Source organism: Mycena indigotica (genome assembly GCF_014461135.1).
Source record: "Mycena indigotica strain 171206Taipei chromosome Unknown Mind.scaff0009, whole genome shotgun sequence".
Lineage (NCBI taxonomy): Eukaryota > Fungi > Basidiomycota > Agaricomycetes > Agaricales > Mycenaceae > Mycena > Mycena indigotica.
The window spans coordinates 1,282,298-1,300,119 of NW_023503008.1; the positions used below are offsets into that span (position 1 = coordinate 1,282,298).

General features: G+C 50.7%; 6 protein-coding genes across 6 annotated transcripts; 5 read left to right on the top strand and 1 right to left on the bottom strand.

The window, feature by feature from the left end:
* Positions 1 to 172: 172 nt before the first annotated feature.
* Positions 173 to 2,445, top strand: MIND_01023800 (putative cytochrome P450 monooxygenase CYP63; the record flags this gene model as incomplete). Its single annotated transcript, XM_037366828.1, has 10 exons — positions 173 to 632; positions 684 to 720; positions 767 to 809; positions 863 to 874; positions 931 to 1,328; positions 1,380 to 1,498; positions 1,549 to 1,604; positions 1,656 to 1,794; positions 1,847 to 2,151; positions 2,200 to 2,445. The coding sequence occupies 10 exons, from the start codon at positions 173 to 175 to the stop codon at positions 2,443 to 2,445; spliced, it is 1,815 nt and encodes a 604-aa protein (XP_037216222.1).
* Positions 2,446 to 4,152: 1,707 nt separating this feature from the next.
* Positions 4,153 to 6,130, top strand: MIND_01023900 (Glycylpeptide N-tetradecanoyltransferase; the record flags this gene model as incomplete). The annotated part of the gene is made up of 8 exons (XM_037366829.1): positions 4,153 to 4,524; positions 4,569 to 4,727; positions 4,778 to 4,869; positions 4,920 to 5,036; positions 5,087 to 5,257; positions 5,308 to 5,629; positions 5,685 to 5,960; positions 6,008 to 6,130. 8 exons carry the CDS (start codon positions 4,153 to 4,155, stop codon positions 6,128 to 6,130), a joined length of 1,632 nt encoding a protein of 543 aa, XP_037216223.1.
* A 1,094-nt stretch (positions 6,131 to 7,224) lies between these two features.
* On the top strand, positions 7,225 to 8,430 carry MIND_01024000 (Permease of the major facilitator superfamily; the record flags this gene model as incomplete). Its single annotated transcript, XM_037366830.1, has 10 exons — positions 7,225 to 7,293; positions 7,344 to 7,378; positions 7,432 to 7,445; positions 7,497 to 7,578; positions 7,627 to 7,675; positions 7,730 to 7,781; positions 7,830 to 7,939; positions 7,985 to 7,996; positions 8,048 to 8,231; positions 8,279 to 8,430. Exons 1-10 carry the CDS (start codon positions 7,234 to 7,236, stop codon positions 8,428 to 8,430), a joined length of 750 nt encoding a protein of 249 aa, XP_037216224.1. The 5' UTR covers positions 7,225 to 7,233.
* Positions 8,431 to 9,512: 1,082 nt separating this feature from the next.
* MIND_01024100 (WD-REPEATS-REGION domain-containing protein) lies at positions 9,513 to 13,589 on the bottom strand (the record flags this gene model as incomplete). Its single annotated transcript, XM_037366831.1, has 13 exons — positions 9,513 to 9,774; positions 9,829 to 9,974; positions 10,022 to 10,107; positions 10,156 to 10,252; positions 10,299 to 11,528; positions 11,914 to 12,026; positions 12,073 to 12,454; positions 12,501 to 12,672; positions 12,719 to 12,849; positions 12,898 to 13,004; positions 13,056 to 13,139; positions 13,188 to 13,355; positions 13,400 to 13,589. The coding sequence occupies 13 exons, from the start codon at positions 13,587 to 13,589 to the stop codon at positions 9,513 to 9,515; spliced, it is 3,168 nt and encodes a 1,055-aa protein (XP_037216225.1).
* Positions 13,590 to 13,669: 80 nt separating this feature from the next.
* Positions 13,670 to 16,681, top strand: MIND_01024200 (Aldo-ket-red domain-containing protein; the record flags this gene model as incomplete). The annotated part of the gene is made up of 16 exons (XM_037366832.1): positions 13,670 to 13,706; positions 13,756 to 14,265; positions 14,316 to 14,420; positions 14,470 to 15,039; positions 15,093 to 15,124; positions 15,178 to 15,216; positions 15,262 to 15,345; positions 15,389 to 15,625; positions 15,677 to 15,743; positions 15,794 to 15,831; positions 15,880 to 15,970; positions 16,018 to 16,118; positions 16,169 to 16,263; positions 16,320 to 16,367; positions 16,414 to 16,544; positions 16,596 to 16,681. The coding sequence occupies 16 exons, from the start codon at positions 13,670 to 13,672 to the stop codon at positions 16,679 to 16,681; spliced, it is 2,271 nt and encodes a 756-aa protein (XP_037216226.1).
* Positions 16,682 to 16,784: 103 nt separating this feature from the next.
* Positions 16,785 to 17,793, top strand: MIND_01024300 (uncharacterized protein; the record flags this gene model as incomplete). The annotated part of the gene is made up of 4 exons (XM_037366833.1): positions 16,785 to 17,013; positions 17,058 to 17,522; positions 17,573 to 17,697; positions 17,749 to 17,793. Exons 1-4 carry the CDS (start codon positions 16,803 to 16,805, stop codon positions 17,791 to 17,793), a joined length of 846 nt encoding a protein of 281 aa, XP_037216227.1. The 5' UTR covers positions 16,785 to 16,802.
* Positions 17,794 to 17,822: the final 29 nt, after the last annotated feature.

Genomic DNA, 17,822 nt, shown 5'->3' on the forward strand with positions numbered 1-17,822 from the left:
GACCAACCGTCATGCGGCGCGGAGATTTTCGGCGCTCTAACCTCTCGGGCGACTAATATCGAAGAAGGCCCGCGACAGAAGAAGTCCGGGGCGTCAGTTTTCCACAAGCCGGAAGCAACTGACGTCCGATGGAACGTTCACTCTCGATATAAGGCTCAAACTGAACCCAGGCATGTCTACGTCGCGTCCCCTTCCGCCAATGCAGCCCGGCTCCTACCGCCTTCGTTTCCTTCGCGACATATTTAATGTCTTCATCGCTCCTTCGACCATCCTTTGGCTCGCTCTTTACACGACCGACAGGCATCTAGGACTCTTGCTCTCCACACCGGCCTATATTGTGTTTATTGTTGCTTGGGCGGTCGGGAAAGGCGCTATTCGCAGCCTCTTGCATGCGCGGACTGCCAAACGATTCGGGGCCCAACAGATTCCCCGTGTCGTGGGTAAATGGCCCGGTAACATTGACGTGTTGCTCCGCATGATGAAGGCATTCAAGACGAGCTACGTGCTTGATGTCTACCTCCAGCTCTTTGAGGAATATCAATGCACGACGCTCAACACCCGCCTGCTGTGGATGGACACGATTATCACCATGGATCAGCAGCACTCCAAGTTCGTGCTGGCAACGGGCTTTGGTCAGTATAGCTCCCCCCGGCGACCCGCTCGATGCTCATCAAACAACATAGACTTTTTCTGGCGTGGCTACAAACAGAAAGAGCGCATGTGTGTTTATTCTTACACGCCTCAACTCTTCCTTATCCGCACTTAGGGAGACATTTCTCGGACAAGGCATTTTCAATCGAGATGATGAGGTACGTCAACAACACTTCTGGTCCAATCGAGGACTCAAAACAAATATCTACAGATCTGGAAGATGGTTTGTCTGGCTCCGACATATCAGCCCCATATTATTATCTAATCACCAACCCCCAGCATCGCGCAATCGTCCGCCCCTTCTTCGCCCGCGAACGGATTTCTGATTTCGAAATTTTCGAGAAATTCTCACGCAAGACCATCGCCCTTATTTCCTCGATTTCAGCGCAGAACCAGCCCTGCGAGGCCCAGGACCTATTCTCGCGACTGACGCTTGATGCGGCGTCTGAGTTCCTCTTCGGCACCGATCTCCAGACGCTTGCTGCTGCCCTTCCCGTCGCAGGAGAGACGGCCATGGGGCCAAAAGGCTCGGCTACCCATGACAGCTGGGGAGCGTTCGCCGCTGCCTTCGAGACAGCACAGCAGGTCGTCACGAATCGCGGACGGATTGGGTATTTGTGGCCACTCTTCGAGCTCTTTGGCGACAAGAATGCGAAAAATGTGGCTGTGATCCAAGAGTGTGTACCGTTAAATTTACTATGTTCACCGTTGTGCTCATCGTACAACAGTTGGTTGGACCCTCTTGTTAGGCAAGCGGTTGAAGATAAGCACCGGGCCGAAAAACTCGGCATCTGCAGCCCAGTCGCCGAAAAAACTTTTCTGCAGCATTTAGCTGATAGCACGGACGGTAAGTTGAGCAGACATGGACAAACAGAGGAGTATTAAGCCCTTTTTCAGACTCTATACTCATCCGGGATCAGCTGCTTAGTGTATTGCTAGCGTCTCGAGACACGGTTAGTGCGCCTTGTCTTCATCTGCATTCTTGTATTGAACTCTGGTATCAGACTGCTTGTCTCTTGACATTTGTCGTTTATTTTATTGCTATTTATCCCGACGTGGGCCGAAAGCTCCGCGCTGAAATTTTGGAGCATTGCGGCCGTCACGGTTCGCCGACTCACGAAAACATTAGAAACATGAAATATCGTCAGTCGTTCACCAAATCTTTGTTCCAATTTGCTCATTGCCATTGATGCAGTTCGAGCTGTGATCAACGAAGTCCTTCGTCTATTCCCCCCTGTCCCACTCAATGTCAGAGAGTCTCGCGATGCCTGTACATTGCCCCGCGCGGACGCAACCTACCCGTATCAAAACCCACGTCCGTTTTATATGCCCGGAGAAACGACAATCATGTATCTCCCACTTCTCACTCAAAGGAATCCTGCGCTGTGGGGCCCCGATGCCGATGTCTTTGATCCAGAAAGGTGGCTCGACCCGGAACGCATGGCCAAGTTTGTAGCCAACCCGACGATGTATGCGCCGTTCAGCGCTGGGCCGCGGATTGTACGTCTCCTGACTTTCCCTATCGTAAGCCGATACTGAAGATCGCAGTGTGTCGGGCAGAACTACGCATATAATGAAGCATCCTACTTTTTGGTTCGCCTTCTCCAAGAATTCGACACGTTTACGCTCGCTCCCGAGGTGCAGCCACCTGGGTCGCTGCCCCCGAGTGAATGGAAGGGGCGGAGAGGACGTCAAGCCATTGAACGTGTCTGGCCTGCTGCCTCTATGACTTTATTCGTCAAGGGTGGGCTGTGGGTTCGGTTTGGTAGGACTGACCCAGACATTAACATCTGAATGAAGACCAGATTGTGTAAAACTCGATGTATTGAAGACCATTTGTATCATAGCCTTAGGGATTATACACGCGTTGTTGCCGGAAGCTCTCAGAAAATAGAAAGAGGTTGCGTGACATGTCACATCAATATCGATTATTTCCACACATCCATCACATGAGCAAGGTGGTGTTTGGTATGTTCAGATTGGTTCAGTCAGCCGCAGCCTTATTGGGCCCACAGTTGGCAACGTTCCCTACAAGATTAGCGAAGACGCACTGATTGAGGTCTTCAAATCTGTAGGTCAAGTTGTCGCGTTTAGGTCTCTCTATCCCTTGTCTTCCCGGACCCCAACACTCTGACCACGCGTCTATCAACAGACTGGTATTCGATCGCGACACTGGAAAGCCCAAAGGTTACGGCTTCTGTGAATTTGCTGGTACAGGATTTACTTTGAACACTGCTTGTTTCTCACCGTGTGAAGACCATGCTACTGCATTGTCTGCTGTTCGAAACCTTAATAATACTGAAGTTGGCGGTCGCTCACTAAGAATTGATCTAGCAGGTACTCGATTCTTTCTGATTGTGATTATGCAACCAACTGGCTGAGTTAGAAAGCGACCCGTTATTACAAGGCAAGACTACCAAAGGTGGTGAGATCATTGAGCCTGAAGGTGCCAACTGGAGGGCCAATGGTGATGACCAGGAGGGCGTCGACATTCTCTCCGCCATTCCTACCGGCAAACCGCTTCTGCCTGGCCAACGTGCCGAAGAGACGATCCGTCGGTTTATGCAAGAGCGTAACTCTGCAGAGTTGGGCGAGATACTTGCACAAATGAAGGTAATAGTAGACTCGAAAATGCAGTATGCCAGTTCCTCACATTACCATGACAGGCGTTTGCGTTCACACATCCGAAACAAGCGCTCGTACTTCTCCAGCAGCATCCTCAGGTTGCTTTTGGAATCTTCAGAGGCCTTGCCATCAGCGGGACGATCCCACCTGACTTGGTACAAGAACTCACCGACACCACAAATGGACGTGGACTGGCGCCTCCTTCAGCTTACCCATCTGGGCCAGGGCAATTTCCTCCTCCTGGTCCTCCTCCTTCTTTTAATAGTTATCCACCGGCTCGTCCACCAAGCCAGCCTCCTCTCCCGCCAATGTATAGCCACCCGGGAATGCAACCGACACCGCCACCACCGCCACCAATGCCAGGATATGGACCCGGCCCTATGCCACCACCATATTATGGCAGACCGATGTCCGGACCACCTGTTCCAGCGCCACCACCTCCACATATACCTCAAAATTATGGCCAGCCCCCTCCGCCCCAACCACCGCAACAGGGAACAGGACTCTTGGCTTCCTTGCAAAATGGCGGAAATGCCGAACAACAGGTATTAATTCAGCCTCTCCTTCTAGCAGGGCACTGAAAAAAAAACCCACGAAGCATGCGCTGTCCGTTCTCATGAGCCTAACTCCGGCACAGTTAGCTGGGCTCTCTGCACAGGATCGTGCGACTATCGAGCAACTGGTGGGTTCTTTCAGGGCTATGAACATCATTCAAGACTAATCTAATCCGTGCAGCGGAACGGGATGATTCGTTAAGGTTGTACATCTTGTCTGTAGATCAGTCAGAAGTCTGTAGCTACATACAACTCTCTAGGTGCATCGTTGCACAATTTGCTGTGGAAATACACGTGACCGTTCTGTGACACGTTTGAAGTGATGGCCTCTCAGTCCTCCAGCGTCGACGAAATAATCGACACCACCCAGCATGCGGACACGGACTCCGAAAACTCGGATGACCATGAAGAGATAGACGACACGGCAGCGCCATCCACATCGCAAAAGGGCAAGAAGAAGAAGAAGAAAAAGTCCAAGGCCGCTAAAGCGCTTGCTGCCCTGCGGGGCCGTTCAGAAATCCCCCAGGAACTTGTTGATAAGGTGGTCGACAAGATGAAGGAGGACAGCTCTATCAATCAGCAAGTGGATGAAGACACGGTGCGCCAGGCCCTTGAGCAGATGAAGATTATGGACGTTGCGAAAGGGAAAGCTGGGTTCGGGGGCATCAACAAGAAGGATATGGGAGCACACAAGGTCAGCGGTGGCCGTCATACTTGGACTGAATCTTATGTCTATAGTTCTGGGCCACGCAACCGGTTCCGCAGCTTGACGAAGGCCCCCCGGTCGATGACGGTTACATTGAACCATCTGTGCCTCGAGATCAAGTACGACAAGAGGCATACCCGCTTCCCAACGACTTTGAATGGTCCACTTTGGATATAAACGATCCAAAGCAGGTTAATAGTTGTGCCTGCTTTTGTTATGCACAACACTGACGTCTGGGTAGAACAAGGAAGTCTATGACCTGCTATCTCTCAACTATGTGGAAGACGACGAAGCCTCGTTCCGCTTCCAATATAGCTCCGAGTTTCTGCAATGGTGGGCAGCCTTTCCCACCTTGATGCCAAGTCACCGATGCATTTCGCCAGGGCTCTCAAGCCTCCTGGATACTACAAGGAATGGCACGTTGGAGTGCGAGTTTCCTCGAACCAAAAGCTTGTTGCCTTCATCTCTGGAGTGCCGATAACCATACGAGTCCGCAACAAGTCAGTCTCGCTTCTCTTGCGTCACACACTGCTCATGCCCCTCTGCGCAGGGTTTTTGCTGCTGCAGAGATCAACTATCTTTGTATCCACAAGAAACTCCGGTCAAAACGACTTGCGCCAGTTTTGATCAAGGAGGTGACTAGACAGGTCCACCTTCAGGGCATATTCCAGGCCATCTACACCGCGGGTGTTGTCATCCCCACTCCAATTTCAACATGTCGGTAAGAAATAGTAGTTTTGGCGTCGTTCTGGTGTGATAACACCTGAACAGTTACAATCATCGACCTCTGAATGTTCCAAAGCTACTCGAAGTTGGCTTCACGTTTGTGCCACGTAATTCGACCGCAGCTCGAATGATTCGCATGAATAAAGTTCCCGACAAGCCTACTTTAAAGGTCCGGCCGATTGAGGAACGAGATATCGTGGCAGTCGCAGACCTTTTCGCGAGGTACATGCGGCGGTTTGACATGGTGCCTGTGATGAGCATCGAAGATGTGAAACACCAATTCCTCAGTGGAGAAGGCACCGGGAAAATTGGTGATGGTGGGCCAGGTAAAAGGGTGGGCCAGGTTACGTGGACCTACGTCGTCGAGGTTTGAATATCTCCAACGCTAACCGCAAACAAAAACTTATCAAGCAACACAACAGGATCCCGAAACTAACAAGGTCACCGACTTCTTCTCGTTCTACTGTCTACCGTCCACCATCATAAACAATGTCAAGTATGGGACGCTCGAAGCAGGCTACCTTTACTACTATGCTACGGAAGTCGCATTTCAACCTGACGCAGACGAGAACGGGCAGCTGAAGGCGCGGCTTCAAACGCTCATCGGGGATGCATTAGTCATCGCCAACCAGGCCAAACTAGACGTCTTCAACGCGCTGACATTGATGGACAACGTATCCTTCCTTCAAGACCACAAGGTAATATCACAACTGAAACTCTAATCCTTGTGCTTATTGGTTTGTAGTTTGGAGTTGGCGATGGGTTTTTGAACTTTTACTTATATAATTGGCGGACGGCCAAGCTTGCTGGAGTTACCAGCGAGGGTGGCGTTCCAGCTGGTAGGGGTGTTGGTGTAGTCATGTTGTAAGCAGTATGGATCACGTGGAATAAATGTGGTATGCGACAAGAGAAAACGAAGGTGTAGTCGGTTTTTGGTAAGTTTTCTTAGGTTTGCGCCTTGACAGGGGCTTATCGACAGTTCGTTGAGCTGCAAAATACTGGAACCAGGGATTTGACTCTGCACGCTCATCCATCCACAAGGGAGCAAGAGTGCCACCCAAGGGGGGAGGAATCGGCGTGGGAGTTGAAAGCACTAGATTTTCCAGCTGTGCAATCAGAGGCTTCTGTTCTTCATCGGGAGGCAGTAGGAGCAGATGTTCAACTTTGTCTTCTTCTGTGTTGTCTAAGTCCATACTCGACCGCTTTTCCGTCGGTTGGGGAGACATTGGCGTTGGCGAGGCCAGTCCTCGCACACCTAGAGCCAGTTCTGGCAGTGGAGTCATCGGTCGCCACTCAACTGGTTCAGGCGCTGGGCCGAGGACAGGCGAGTCCGAGTCCATAGTGAGGTCAAGCACAACGGGCGAATGCACATTAGGATTAGCGAGTGACTCGGAGGGGACAACACTTTTCGGCGGCGCGACCTCGATTTCGTCGTCAGAAATCACGATAACTTCATTGGCTGGTGTGGTTGGCGGAGAGTCTACAAGGTCGATGATATCAGAGTGGGCCTTAGGAGAGTCCAAAAGAATAGGCTGAGAGGAAGAAGATCCTCGTGTCTGCAACACGATTCAACACACTCGGAATGTGCAGCAAAAGAACGAGCTCTTTACCTCGGCCTTCACGCAGCTGCTGCACTTCCAGAAAATCTCAGAAAGGTTTTTGTCCGCCAAAAATGCATCAAACATCCGATGCAGCTCAGTGTCAGATAGCGGTGGACGATGACAACCTATCAATCCGAGTTCAATAATTTTGTCTTCACAGAAATCGGCGACTTGCGATGGTGAAAGTGACGCTTGCAGTTTGGGCATTTCAACATGAAGTTGCGGTCCGTCGACGTTGTTGTATGGCATCTGTAGCATTCGTTTGACGCCATGGTGGTGCACTCTTTAGATAAACGGTCACGTGCGGTGCAGTTGATCGCCTTGTCCCGTCTTATGTCAGCGGTCAGTAATCTCTTGATCACGAACGACCATGACATCGCTGGTGCGCTCCATATGGGGCGAGCCAGAAGAGAGAAAACTGCTTTTCAAGGTCGGGCCACGCGTATTTCACTTTTCTTTTTAATGACCATATATATGCAGATTGACTTCTTCGTCCTCTCATTCGTCTGCCTCCAGTGCGTCCAATAAGTTTCCCCCTTGGCTTTTCGCAAACCCTGGTTGTGATCAGATACTTCTCCAACTGTAGGCACTGATCGTACGATGCGGGTATCTTCCCACTTTTTTTTCTTGCAGATCTTGACCGGGCAAATCTGACGAATGCGTATGTGAGCGGCATGAAGGAGGCTTTAGGAATGACTGGCCACGATTTCAACAAGTTGGCTATTTGCCCTCCTCCCTCGACGCGTTGACGAATACACTGAAGCGTCAACTCGATGTTTACTGTGGGATACACTATTGCCCAGATACCCCAGGTACCTATCTGAGCCCCACCAGCCTCGAGTGGCAGCTGATAGCTGACAATCTAGAATCTACTTCTCCAAGTGATACCGGCCCGAATTCTGTTTCCCGTGAATACTCGTACGTCTCAGAACAATTAACCTCTGCACGAATGTTTCAAACCACCAGTGATATGGGGATGCCTGACGATGGTCACTGCTGCCGCAACTCATGTCCGGCACTTGTATGTTATCCGCTTCTTCCAAGGAATGGCGGAAGCCTCTACTTTTGTGGGCGCGGTGAGATGATTCTGACTAGTGAACTTACCGGTTGACATTCTGTAGCATTACATAATGGTATTTTGACGCCCCGCACTTCCCCCACCTTGCTTGACGTCAGCACACTAGGGCTCGTGGTACAAGGACTCGGAGCTGGGTACTCGTGGCGCGATATTTTCGAGCTCCGCACAGATCGCAACAATTTTTTCTGGTGTACTCCAAGGTTTCATTCAAGTCCCTCTCGCTGTGTTCATCGTCTCATGGCTACAGCGTCCATCTACAAAAAATCTCGACCAACTACATGGCATTGCTGGTTCATATAGAGTCGATCCTTCCTGTCGCTGCTAAATCTGTGGTCAGGCTTCCGGTGGCTATTCATAATATGCGGCCTAATAACCGTGCCAATCGCCATCTATGGCTTCATTTTCTTTCCTGACACGCCCGAAACTACAACTGCAAAATACTTCACGGAAGAAGTTGGGCTTGCATTTATCCTGTTCTGCGTCCCATGAACAATCTGGCAGGAAAGGAAACTTGCAATCTCCCGCCTTCCACCCAAACCGAAGACCACATTCGACAGAACGCTTTTCCGTCGTGTCTTTCGACGGTGGCGGATATATGCTATGTGCTTAATCTGGTTCGCACACCTAACCCTAACCTTAGACTTACTTGTCAATCACAACTTGACTAGGGTATGATATTGGCTCTCTTCCCGCCGCAGTACTACACGCGCGCGTAGATTGTCGGCGGCGAGTTAGAGAGTATCGGAAGCAACTCGTTGATGGCGCTTTGGATGAAGTCCAGTGTCAATCCCAAATATTCGATCACACAAATCAATTACTATCCCGCGGGTGGAACTGCAGTCGCCATAGTGGCTCTTCTTGGAACTGTAGGCCACGCTCTGCTTTGGTTGTTTCGCCACTGACGGATGTAATAGGCAGTTTGGACTGACTACACTAATAAACGATACCAAGTGAACATACTGATCTCAGCCTGCATGCTCGTTTCAGCTGTAATTCTGCTTGTCTATACGCCCATATCGACGGGTGGCAAGTTCTTTGCATTCTACCTGGCTGGGTATGTTTCATGGCCGAGTGCATGGGCAAGTAATAACGATCGGTCTAGAGTGTCATACTCCGGGCAGGCGGCAAATTTTGGTTGGGCAAACGACATAGCACGCGATGACGACCAAGAGAGATCTGTCATCCTTGCCTCCATGAACAGTGAAACTTACCGTGACCGTTCTTATAACGCGACTAATTATTTCCCTAGTGATGAGCAATGCGTTCAACGCCTGGGTTCGTTGTCATATATTGTCTCTCCGCTTTGTTCATTGGTTTCAGTGGTCAATCGTCTTCTTCCCTGCAAACGAGGCTCCCAGGTGGCGAAGGGGCATGATTTCGATCATAGCACTTGTCCCAGTCATGATTATTCTGACCATCACAGCTCGTATCCAACAGCTGCGCGATCGGAAAAAACAGCAGGACCTAGAAACAAAACAAAGTGAAGCGGGTATCGAAGAGTCGGATATTAAAATGCAGGAATAACGATATATGCACTATCTACACGTACCAAAATACAACACGTGACCGCGTCATCCAACATCAGGTCGTGCTTCCGCCATGGCAGCCCAGCAAAAATGACCGCAACCAGCAGGACATCGATGTCCTTGAAGAGACTCTCCCGCCGACTCATCGTTGTTGTTGTCTCGTGCTCTTCTGCGACCTCGTTTCTCAAGAACTGGGCTTGCGATGGGAGCCATGGTTTGCTGGAAAAGCAAGCGTCGATAGCAAGCTTGATGCCCTCCGTGCTGACAAATTTCACATTGAAACAGCAGAGTACGAACAGGAAGGCGGCTTGAATACAATGTTAGCTTCAAGCCTCTGCGTACCCGAAAAAAAAACACGAACCAGATGGCACAGGTGACACAATTCGAGCTGCAGCCAATGCAAAACGCGAACCCTCCTTTCACTAGTTGTCCAGCAGCTGGCGTTCCCGCAGAGATTACCAAAGGTTTTCTGCAGTTGCCGCATGAGGTGTGTATCTGAGTTTCAATCTAGCAACTATTGAGAATGGTCTTCCTAGACGAGACAGACGGCTCACCAATGTTGTTTTGAAAATCTCCTCCCTGCCACAGAACTTGCGAATATATGCCGCACAGCTATGCAGTTGAAGTCGACTGAGAAGGTCTAAATTTCTGTTAGTAAATGTCATGACTGAGGAAAATGAAGAGTAACCAATATACGCATCCAGAAATTGCAGAACCCTCCTGCGACTCAAACGGAGCTCCTCAGGCGCCACAAGTGCAAGCATCGCACACGTCTGGATGTCTCCCTGGAGAGCGATTATGCACCGTTCCCATGCGAGTATTTGGTCATACCTCATCAGCAAAACTTTCAAGCAGTTCACGGATGATGTCCCATGTCGCGTCTTGAAATCGAGCCTCTTCCGCTCTGACGAATTCGCCTCTTCGCTCAGTGAGTTTGGATCCATCATCCAGATTTGAATCCCCGACGAGTTCTCCATCATTGCTCCTTTCGTGCGATATCGAGGGTGGCGGAGGTGGTACACGCGTTGTATTTCGTAGATCGCGTATCGTGTCTTCGGCTTTCAACCCATTACTGGTGGTTTCTTGGTGCGACATCTCTCCCGCAGTAACTGTGAGGATGCTGCTATGTGATGATTGGTGAACGAGCGTGCGTGACACTGTGGGCGCGGCAAGGGAGGCCAACGTAGAGCTGCGACTCCGGGACTTGAGACGGGTTGAACTTGTCCTGCGACTACCAATAGACCCTGAAGACTTTGATTTTCGATGATGCATTTTAAACCGCCCAGAACGAGGACGCCCGTCGTTATTCGACTTGTCGACATCGGTTGAAACGGGAGAGGGAGACGATGTAGTTTCATCATGTCCTTCTTCGGTTTCGTTCTCTGACCAATTTAACTCTGCAATTTTTGACAGAGGACTGGGATGAGATCGGGTTGCTGACAGAACACGAGCCGGGACGACAGATGGTGAAACGGTCGTCGCGGGTTCGTTCTCTCGTTCGCTTTCCGATGATATTACGTCATCATTGGTCATTTCGTCTCCAACATCGAGTCCTGTGCTCGCTCCACTTTCGGAGGAAGACGTGTCTGAATCATCGAGCGCTCCTTCACCCACGTGACGCGTGTTGCTGCTCGGACTAGGATTGCTGCTGCTTGTGAGGTTTGTGCTCATAGAAGGACGGCGAAGGTGAGAGGATCGCCGACTACCCGCTCCCGAGTCCCCGGACTGACGTCGACTCAACAGCGTCGGTCTTCTGGGGGTAACTGGAGGAAGGGATTCAACCTCAAAGCGAGGAGAGGACTGATTAGAAGAGGTCGGTGTCAGCTTGCGCGAACCGGAAGCACTACGGTCGTGAGGGGAAGCTTTTAAACTGGACCGTCCCGGACTTCCGGAGCTATCACGATCAGCTGCTTTTGCAAGTGGTGGAAAAGTATAATTCGGCATTGGCCTGGGAATTGGGACAGGGGCGGGCCTTGGGGGTTCGGGAGACACGGCACTAAGGGCAGAGCCTAAAAGCAACCACATCTGGGCAACCCGAATCCGTCCTCCTTCAAACGATATCTATTGTGGTTGAGTTTGTATTGACCGCGAATAGGGACGTGTCTCTCGCCTGTGCATTGATTTCACACAATGCATGCCGGTCAACACCTTGGAATATATATCCTCGAGCCAGTTTGGCGAAGACTTCTAGCTCTCCCGGATGGTCGTTGATAAACGTCCCTATGGCCTGGTTTTTTGGGCTTACAGGACGAGTCACCGATAGCTTTAAGGTGCTTCATCTTGCGCCGCGCATCTGGAACGGGCAGCGAAGTAGGATTTCTTCAACTTTATGAGCTTTCTCCAATGTCATGATGCAGAACGCGACCCACACATCGTCATAAGGCACTTCCCAAGCCCATTGTCTATCAGCGACAAAGGCCATTGTACCAGACGCCTCCCAACTGACCGACACACGGGGTATGGCGTCAATAGGCTTGGTCGCATCGCGCAAATCAATCTGAGAAAACATTCCGGATGCATGAGTTGCCCAAATCGCATGAGAATCGCGGAAGGCGATATCTAGCATTTACTATCAGTTTAAGGAGGATTTTTTTGTTATGCAAACCTGTGACGCCGCCCTCGATTGCGGAACCTCGGACTGTCCATTTAGCTATCCAACCTCTGCGAACATCCCAGATTTCCACAGCATCACCTGTGCCAAGAGCTCCTCTTTCACGACTCATCTTGTTTGCACTTGGGTCTGTCGCGTGACGCCCAGTTAAAGCTGATGCGTAAGTTGGGTTTGTAATCGAAGGTTCCGAGAGGTTCCCGCTCCCAAATTCGGCGTTGGAGTTCGAGACGAGGGCAACTTCACAGTCATATCCAGGTCGCCATATCACGCGTCGGACCGGAAACGATGGGTGCAGAGTATATGTTGCTTTTTGTGGTATGTGGCTGGCAGCGGTGGTTGCTGTTGCGGATGTGCCAGCATGACTTACGTCCCAAACCTATGGCCAAGGTCATAAGAGGAAGACTTTTTCCATGATGCATTACCTTGACAGTCCGATCCAGGCCAGAGCTGACAATCCATCCCAAGCTGCTAGTCCCGTCACTCGCATGGGTTTCGCTACTATCAGGAAGATACCAATCCAGGGAGGTGACGCTAGCTGTATGGGCGACTAAAAGTCGATCCAATAATCCCCGTTGACCCATTCGCAGGTCCCAACTGAAGAACAGGTGAAACAAGAAAAAAATAGGTCGAAAACGCCTACCGGTATATGCTCCCATTTTCTAGACCTACAATGGCCTGCAAAGGCTGCGATGGACTCGGAGAGAATGCGATTCCACGGATGCCGGTTGGATGATGAATCCGCATGCGAGACTTGTGAATTTCTCGGATGTCCTGCAGCTTGGTCCGCCTGACGCGTCAAGATAGGCGGAATTGACGAACCCAAGCCCGTAAATCGCCGTCCGCAGAGCCAGTGATGCAGTAATGGTGAACATTAGGGGAAACCGAAAGTTTGTGCACGGATCGCGTGTGGTCTTTGGCTTTGGTCTCTGGGACATAGTTGGACATGTAAAAAAAAAGAAGAAAGGAGAATTTTATACCGTATTTCGAAACACCAGATTTGTTGAGGTCCCATAGTATTAGCTCCCCATTACGGGCACTTGTGACGATTTTATGGTTAAATTCTGAGGGATCCAGTGACCAAATGGCTGAATTTATAGGACCAGACTTACGACCATGGGCCCATTCGACATCAGTGACTGAACTGTCGGTTTTGAGTGCAGTTGCGTCCCACATATTGCGTGATGAGTCGAGACGATAGCCACCGAGACCCACATTTGACCGATGCTCAATATTGGGGTTTGGCTCGTCTGGATCGGAGACTCGAATGATTCGCAAGTCTGCATTCTGTTAGCACATACTATGCATATCAGACCCAACGAACACTCGGCTCCAGCTACAACACAACGTATCCCGTCTTCGCTGGGACTTATAGCTCCTCCGGTCGGTGTGGCGCGTTGAAGACGGACATTCCTGGTCGCTGCTGGGTAGCGAAGGGCGATTCCATGAGGTGGGTGCGTCCGTGAATCCGAGAAAATGGGTGCATGAGTGGTTTGGATGCTCAAATGGTGCATGTGGCTGTGCGGTCACGGCGTCAAACGCGGTCATCCCCTTATGTAAGCGACTAGCTTGTCTTGTTTACACAGACGCACACATGCCGAAGAGAACGTTTATCTTCGAGACGACCGCAGGTGCGACATAGAAACCTCGACCACACGCTTTGTGTAACCTCCGTACTAGGATCTCCGGTCTTCTACCTTCCTGTTCCCATTTCCAACCTGTCTGACTACGAAAACGTCGAATTTCACTTCCGCAACACTGGTGGCAACCCTACCTTCTATATTGGACCAGCTGAAGTCGCTCTAAATGACAAAGACGCCGTAGACTATACGACAGTGATTCGCGCTGTGACTAAAGCAAGAAGTGAGGCCAAAGAATTCAGACTGGCCGAAGGAGTTCAGGTCAAGATCGAAGACCGCACCCCTCATATTTCGAGGAACAAGGGGAAGCAACGAGAAGATCAACCTACGAAGTACTCAGCGGAAGAGCTTCGTGCTTTTTCTCGAGGGGCATTTACTACTGTTGCAGCATATGCACAACAATACGAGGACCATCGCCAAGACTTTGCCGTCTCTTGTCAACCATCCCTTCCAGCCACCAGAGTCCTCACCGACGCGGAGAACACGATATGCCGTGAGTTATGGGAAGCTCTCCTGCGTCTGGACCGCATTTTTAGTGGTCCCTTGCGAGGTACTGAATCCAGTCGTCAATGAATCAGATGACATTGACAATCTATTTAGATGTAGCGGCTCTACAAAGCCGTCAGGACGAAATGTTTGAGGCAGCTGTGAAGCGTCTCCATGGTCAGGGACAAGAAGAATTACGACGGCGAACGCCTTTGCGTTGTATGTCATTTTGTCAAGAGACTCATATTTCCATTGAAACCCTGTACAGCAGCAGCGAACCAATCCACCCCCTCTAACCGAGAAGTAGTCACCGACTGGATTAAATCTTCCGCGCACCCTTCATCACTGCGATCTCGTGCTATTAAAGAGAATGTGGGCCAAACAACAGCAAAACGGAAACGACCCACAGACGCAGTGGAAGTTGACAATTCTTCTAATAAGAGAGTGCGAGAGGATTCTGTCGTCTCTACTGCTTCATCAACAGTCTTCAAAGACGGCCTTCGTCATAAAACGAAGGAGACCTTTTCCCCGCTCGGCCACCGTTATCTGGCTCTGATACCACAAAATCCTCTTCCTTCTGGGCAAATACTAACAACGGAGGAGCGCGACTGGATTCTCAATCAGCGCGATCTCTCGCGTGCCCCAGACTTCTGGCGTCCAGTGGAATGGCTGGCACTCGGCGCTCGCATGTTTGAAGTTGCCCTAAACAGGGCAGACATTCGCCCGCTTTATCACGGCGTTCTACTCGCTGCATGGGATCGGAAAGAGTGGCGGTGGCCGGGTCACGAGACTCTGGGTGGGGATGCGACCTGGGCAGAGTGGATACGGGGTCCCGAGGGTGAGCGGTGGCGGATGGGGTAGCATTCCGATCTGATGACAGAGGCAGTTTAGTAAGCAGTTCGTCTGTGAGACTATATCTACGCGTTAGTGCGCGTCATTCTATCTCGATCTCTCTTCACCACTTATTACCATGAAGTACGTGCGTCTGGGAAATAGCGGTCTGAAAGTGTCCAAGGTACTTGCTGTCTGACATGTCTTTATCAAAGATGAGCCTTGCTAGATCATCCTTGGATGCATGACCTATGGCACACCCGAGTGGCAATCTTGGGTCTTGGGCGAGGAGGAGGGAATTCAGCATATCAAGGTCAGTCTGTTGCGATTCATTGCCCTCCCTCACGTGGGCGCAGGAAGCGTATGAGAACGGCATCCAAACATTCGACACCAGCAATGTCTACAGCAACGGGGCCTCCGAGCGGATTCTGGGCAAGGCCATCCGTCAGCTGAACATCCCCCGCGAGGAAGTAGTTGTCATGACCAAAGTGTACTTCGTCGTTGGCCGCGCGCCGTCTGTCACTTTCCTTGGTGGGAGCGCGGCTGATCCGGACAACGAAGGCTACGTCAATCAGCATGGCTTATCGCGGAAGGTAGACTGTTCTTGTTGAATTCGCGCCGTGTTTGAGACTCCTGGGCACTAGCACATCTTCGATTCCGTCAAGGCCAGTTTGGAACGCCTGCAGTTGGACTACATCGATCTCCTTCAGTGTCAGTTCATGCTCTCCGCTTGATTCTGAGACCTGAAATTGATACTACAGGTCATCGTTTCGACTATGACACTCCAATCGAGGAGACGGTAATCCACATCTTTTCTCCGAGTAAATGTGACCTTAGCTCCCCATAGATGCAAGCTCTCCATGATGTAGTCAAGGCAGGATATGTGCGCTACATTGGCATGTCGTCGTGCTATGCCTGGCAGTTCCATGCAATGCAGAGTGAGGCAACATATAGCTTCGCACCGAAGCATGCTTAGCCGGTGCAGATTATGCAATCCAGAACAAGCTCACCCCCTTCATCTCTATGCAGAATCACTACAGTCTCGCCTATCGCGAAGAAGAGCGAGAGATGTTCCCAACGCTCAAAGTAGTTCTTCAATAACGACTCGGCTGCTGAGAGTCTGATCTAGGAAACAGTATTTCAAAGTTGGTTCCATCCCGTGGTCCCCTCCCGGTCGTGGTCTCTTGACTCGTCCGTTGTCTGAGCAAAGTAAACGCGGCGCAGTTGACCGGTGTGTATTCTTCAGAGTCTCCGAGTCTGAATCGGCTGATCATGTCATTTTCCAAGGATGATTGGCTCGTACCACAGCGAAGCCACTACGCAGATCGTGCAGAGGTAAATGGCTTATGAGACTAAGAGGACCATCTCATGATGCCAACAGACTCGAGGAAGTGAGCAAGAAGAAAGGCCATAGCATGGCCCAGATTGCTCTGGCATGGGTCATGGCAAAAGACGGCGTTTCCGCTCCCATCATCGGCACTACGTCTCTGGACAACCTAAAAGAACACATCGGTGAGCAATATCATCTGGGAATCAAACCCCGGTGGGCTTACGATCTACTAGCTGCGGTGGATATCACGCTCACCGAGGAGGAATTGAAATATCTGGAAGAACCGTATCAGCCAACTAAGATTATCGGGCATACCTAAGCCATCCCAAGCACAATGAACTTGTACGATAAGTAGACGGGGAGATGAATGAATTTTCGAACTGTGGTTTGCTTAAGTAAGCCACTGTGACACTCGCGTCACTCAGCCACCCACGACCCTCATGCACGGACCATCTTCTGCCTCCCGCGAAGCGAGTTTGCGCAACATCGTGCTGGACTATCTCGTCCACCATGGATACAGCTCTACGGCGCGCGCTTTTTCTCAAAGTAGTGCAATGCCACCGCCTGTCGACAGCGACGGCGACCAAGTCATGGGCTCGGTTGTTTCCTCACCCACCGATGAAAGCTTGCATCACGTCGACCTCAGACAAAGTTCGGCGCATGTCTACCACTTAAATGCTAATCCATGGTTGAAGGGGTCCGAAGTCACATTTTGAGCGGCCAAGTAAACGACGCGATTGAGCTGCTCGAACAACACTTCCCGACTGTGTTATCTGTCGACTCATCCTCTTCAAAGCCCACAAAATCTGTAACTGGTACCGACTTTGTGGCGTCCTCGACCGTGAACCCTGAGCACCTCAACCTCAACCTGCGAATTTTAGCGTTCACTGAAGCATTCCGTGCTGCATATCTTGACCGTGGGGAAGCATCGCTCGACAACGAAGACGACCGACATATTACCGATCTCCTTTCCAAACTCACCAAGCTCCACGTTCTCGTCAACATGCTCCCCAACCCCGAGCGTGCGATTTACGCTGACGAACTCAACAATGTTTCCGGTCTTCTCGCCTTCCCAGACGTTCGAAGCAGCTCTGTTGCGCGATATCTAAGCCAAGAACGGCGGGATGCCGTGGCCAATCAAATCAATACTGCCATCCTTTGTTGAGTAGACTAGTCATTAGCCATTTTGGAGACTCACAATACTTTTCAGATCGCATGGGACATCCTGCTATCTCGCACTTGGAGTTGTCGACGCGTTATACTTCGACTTTGGTCTCTTTCCTTAATGATCTCCAAATACTAGCTCCAGGCCAGAAAGAGGGCAAAGCGGGAGAGGTACATTCTTTGTTGCGGTTTCCAACACAGTTACTGAGGTCGTTTGTTTAGCTTGTTGGATTCGACATTCGGCAAGTGATACTACCAACAGCGTGAAACGGACGTGTGCATTTTATCATTGGATT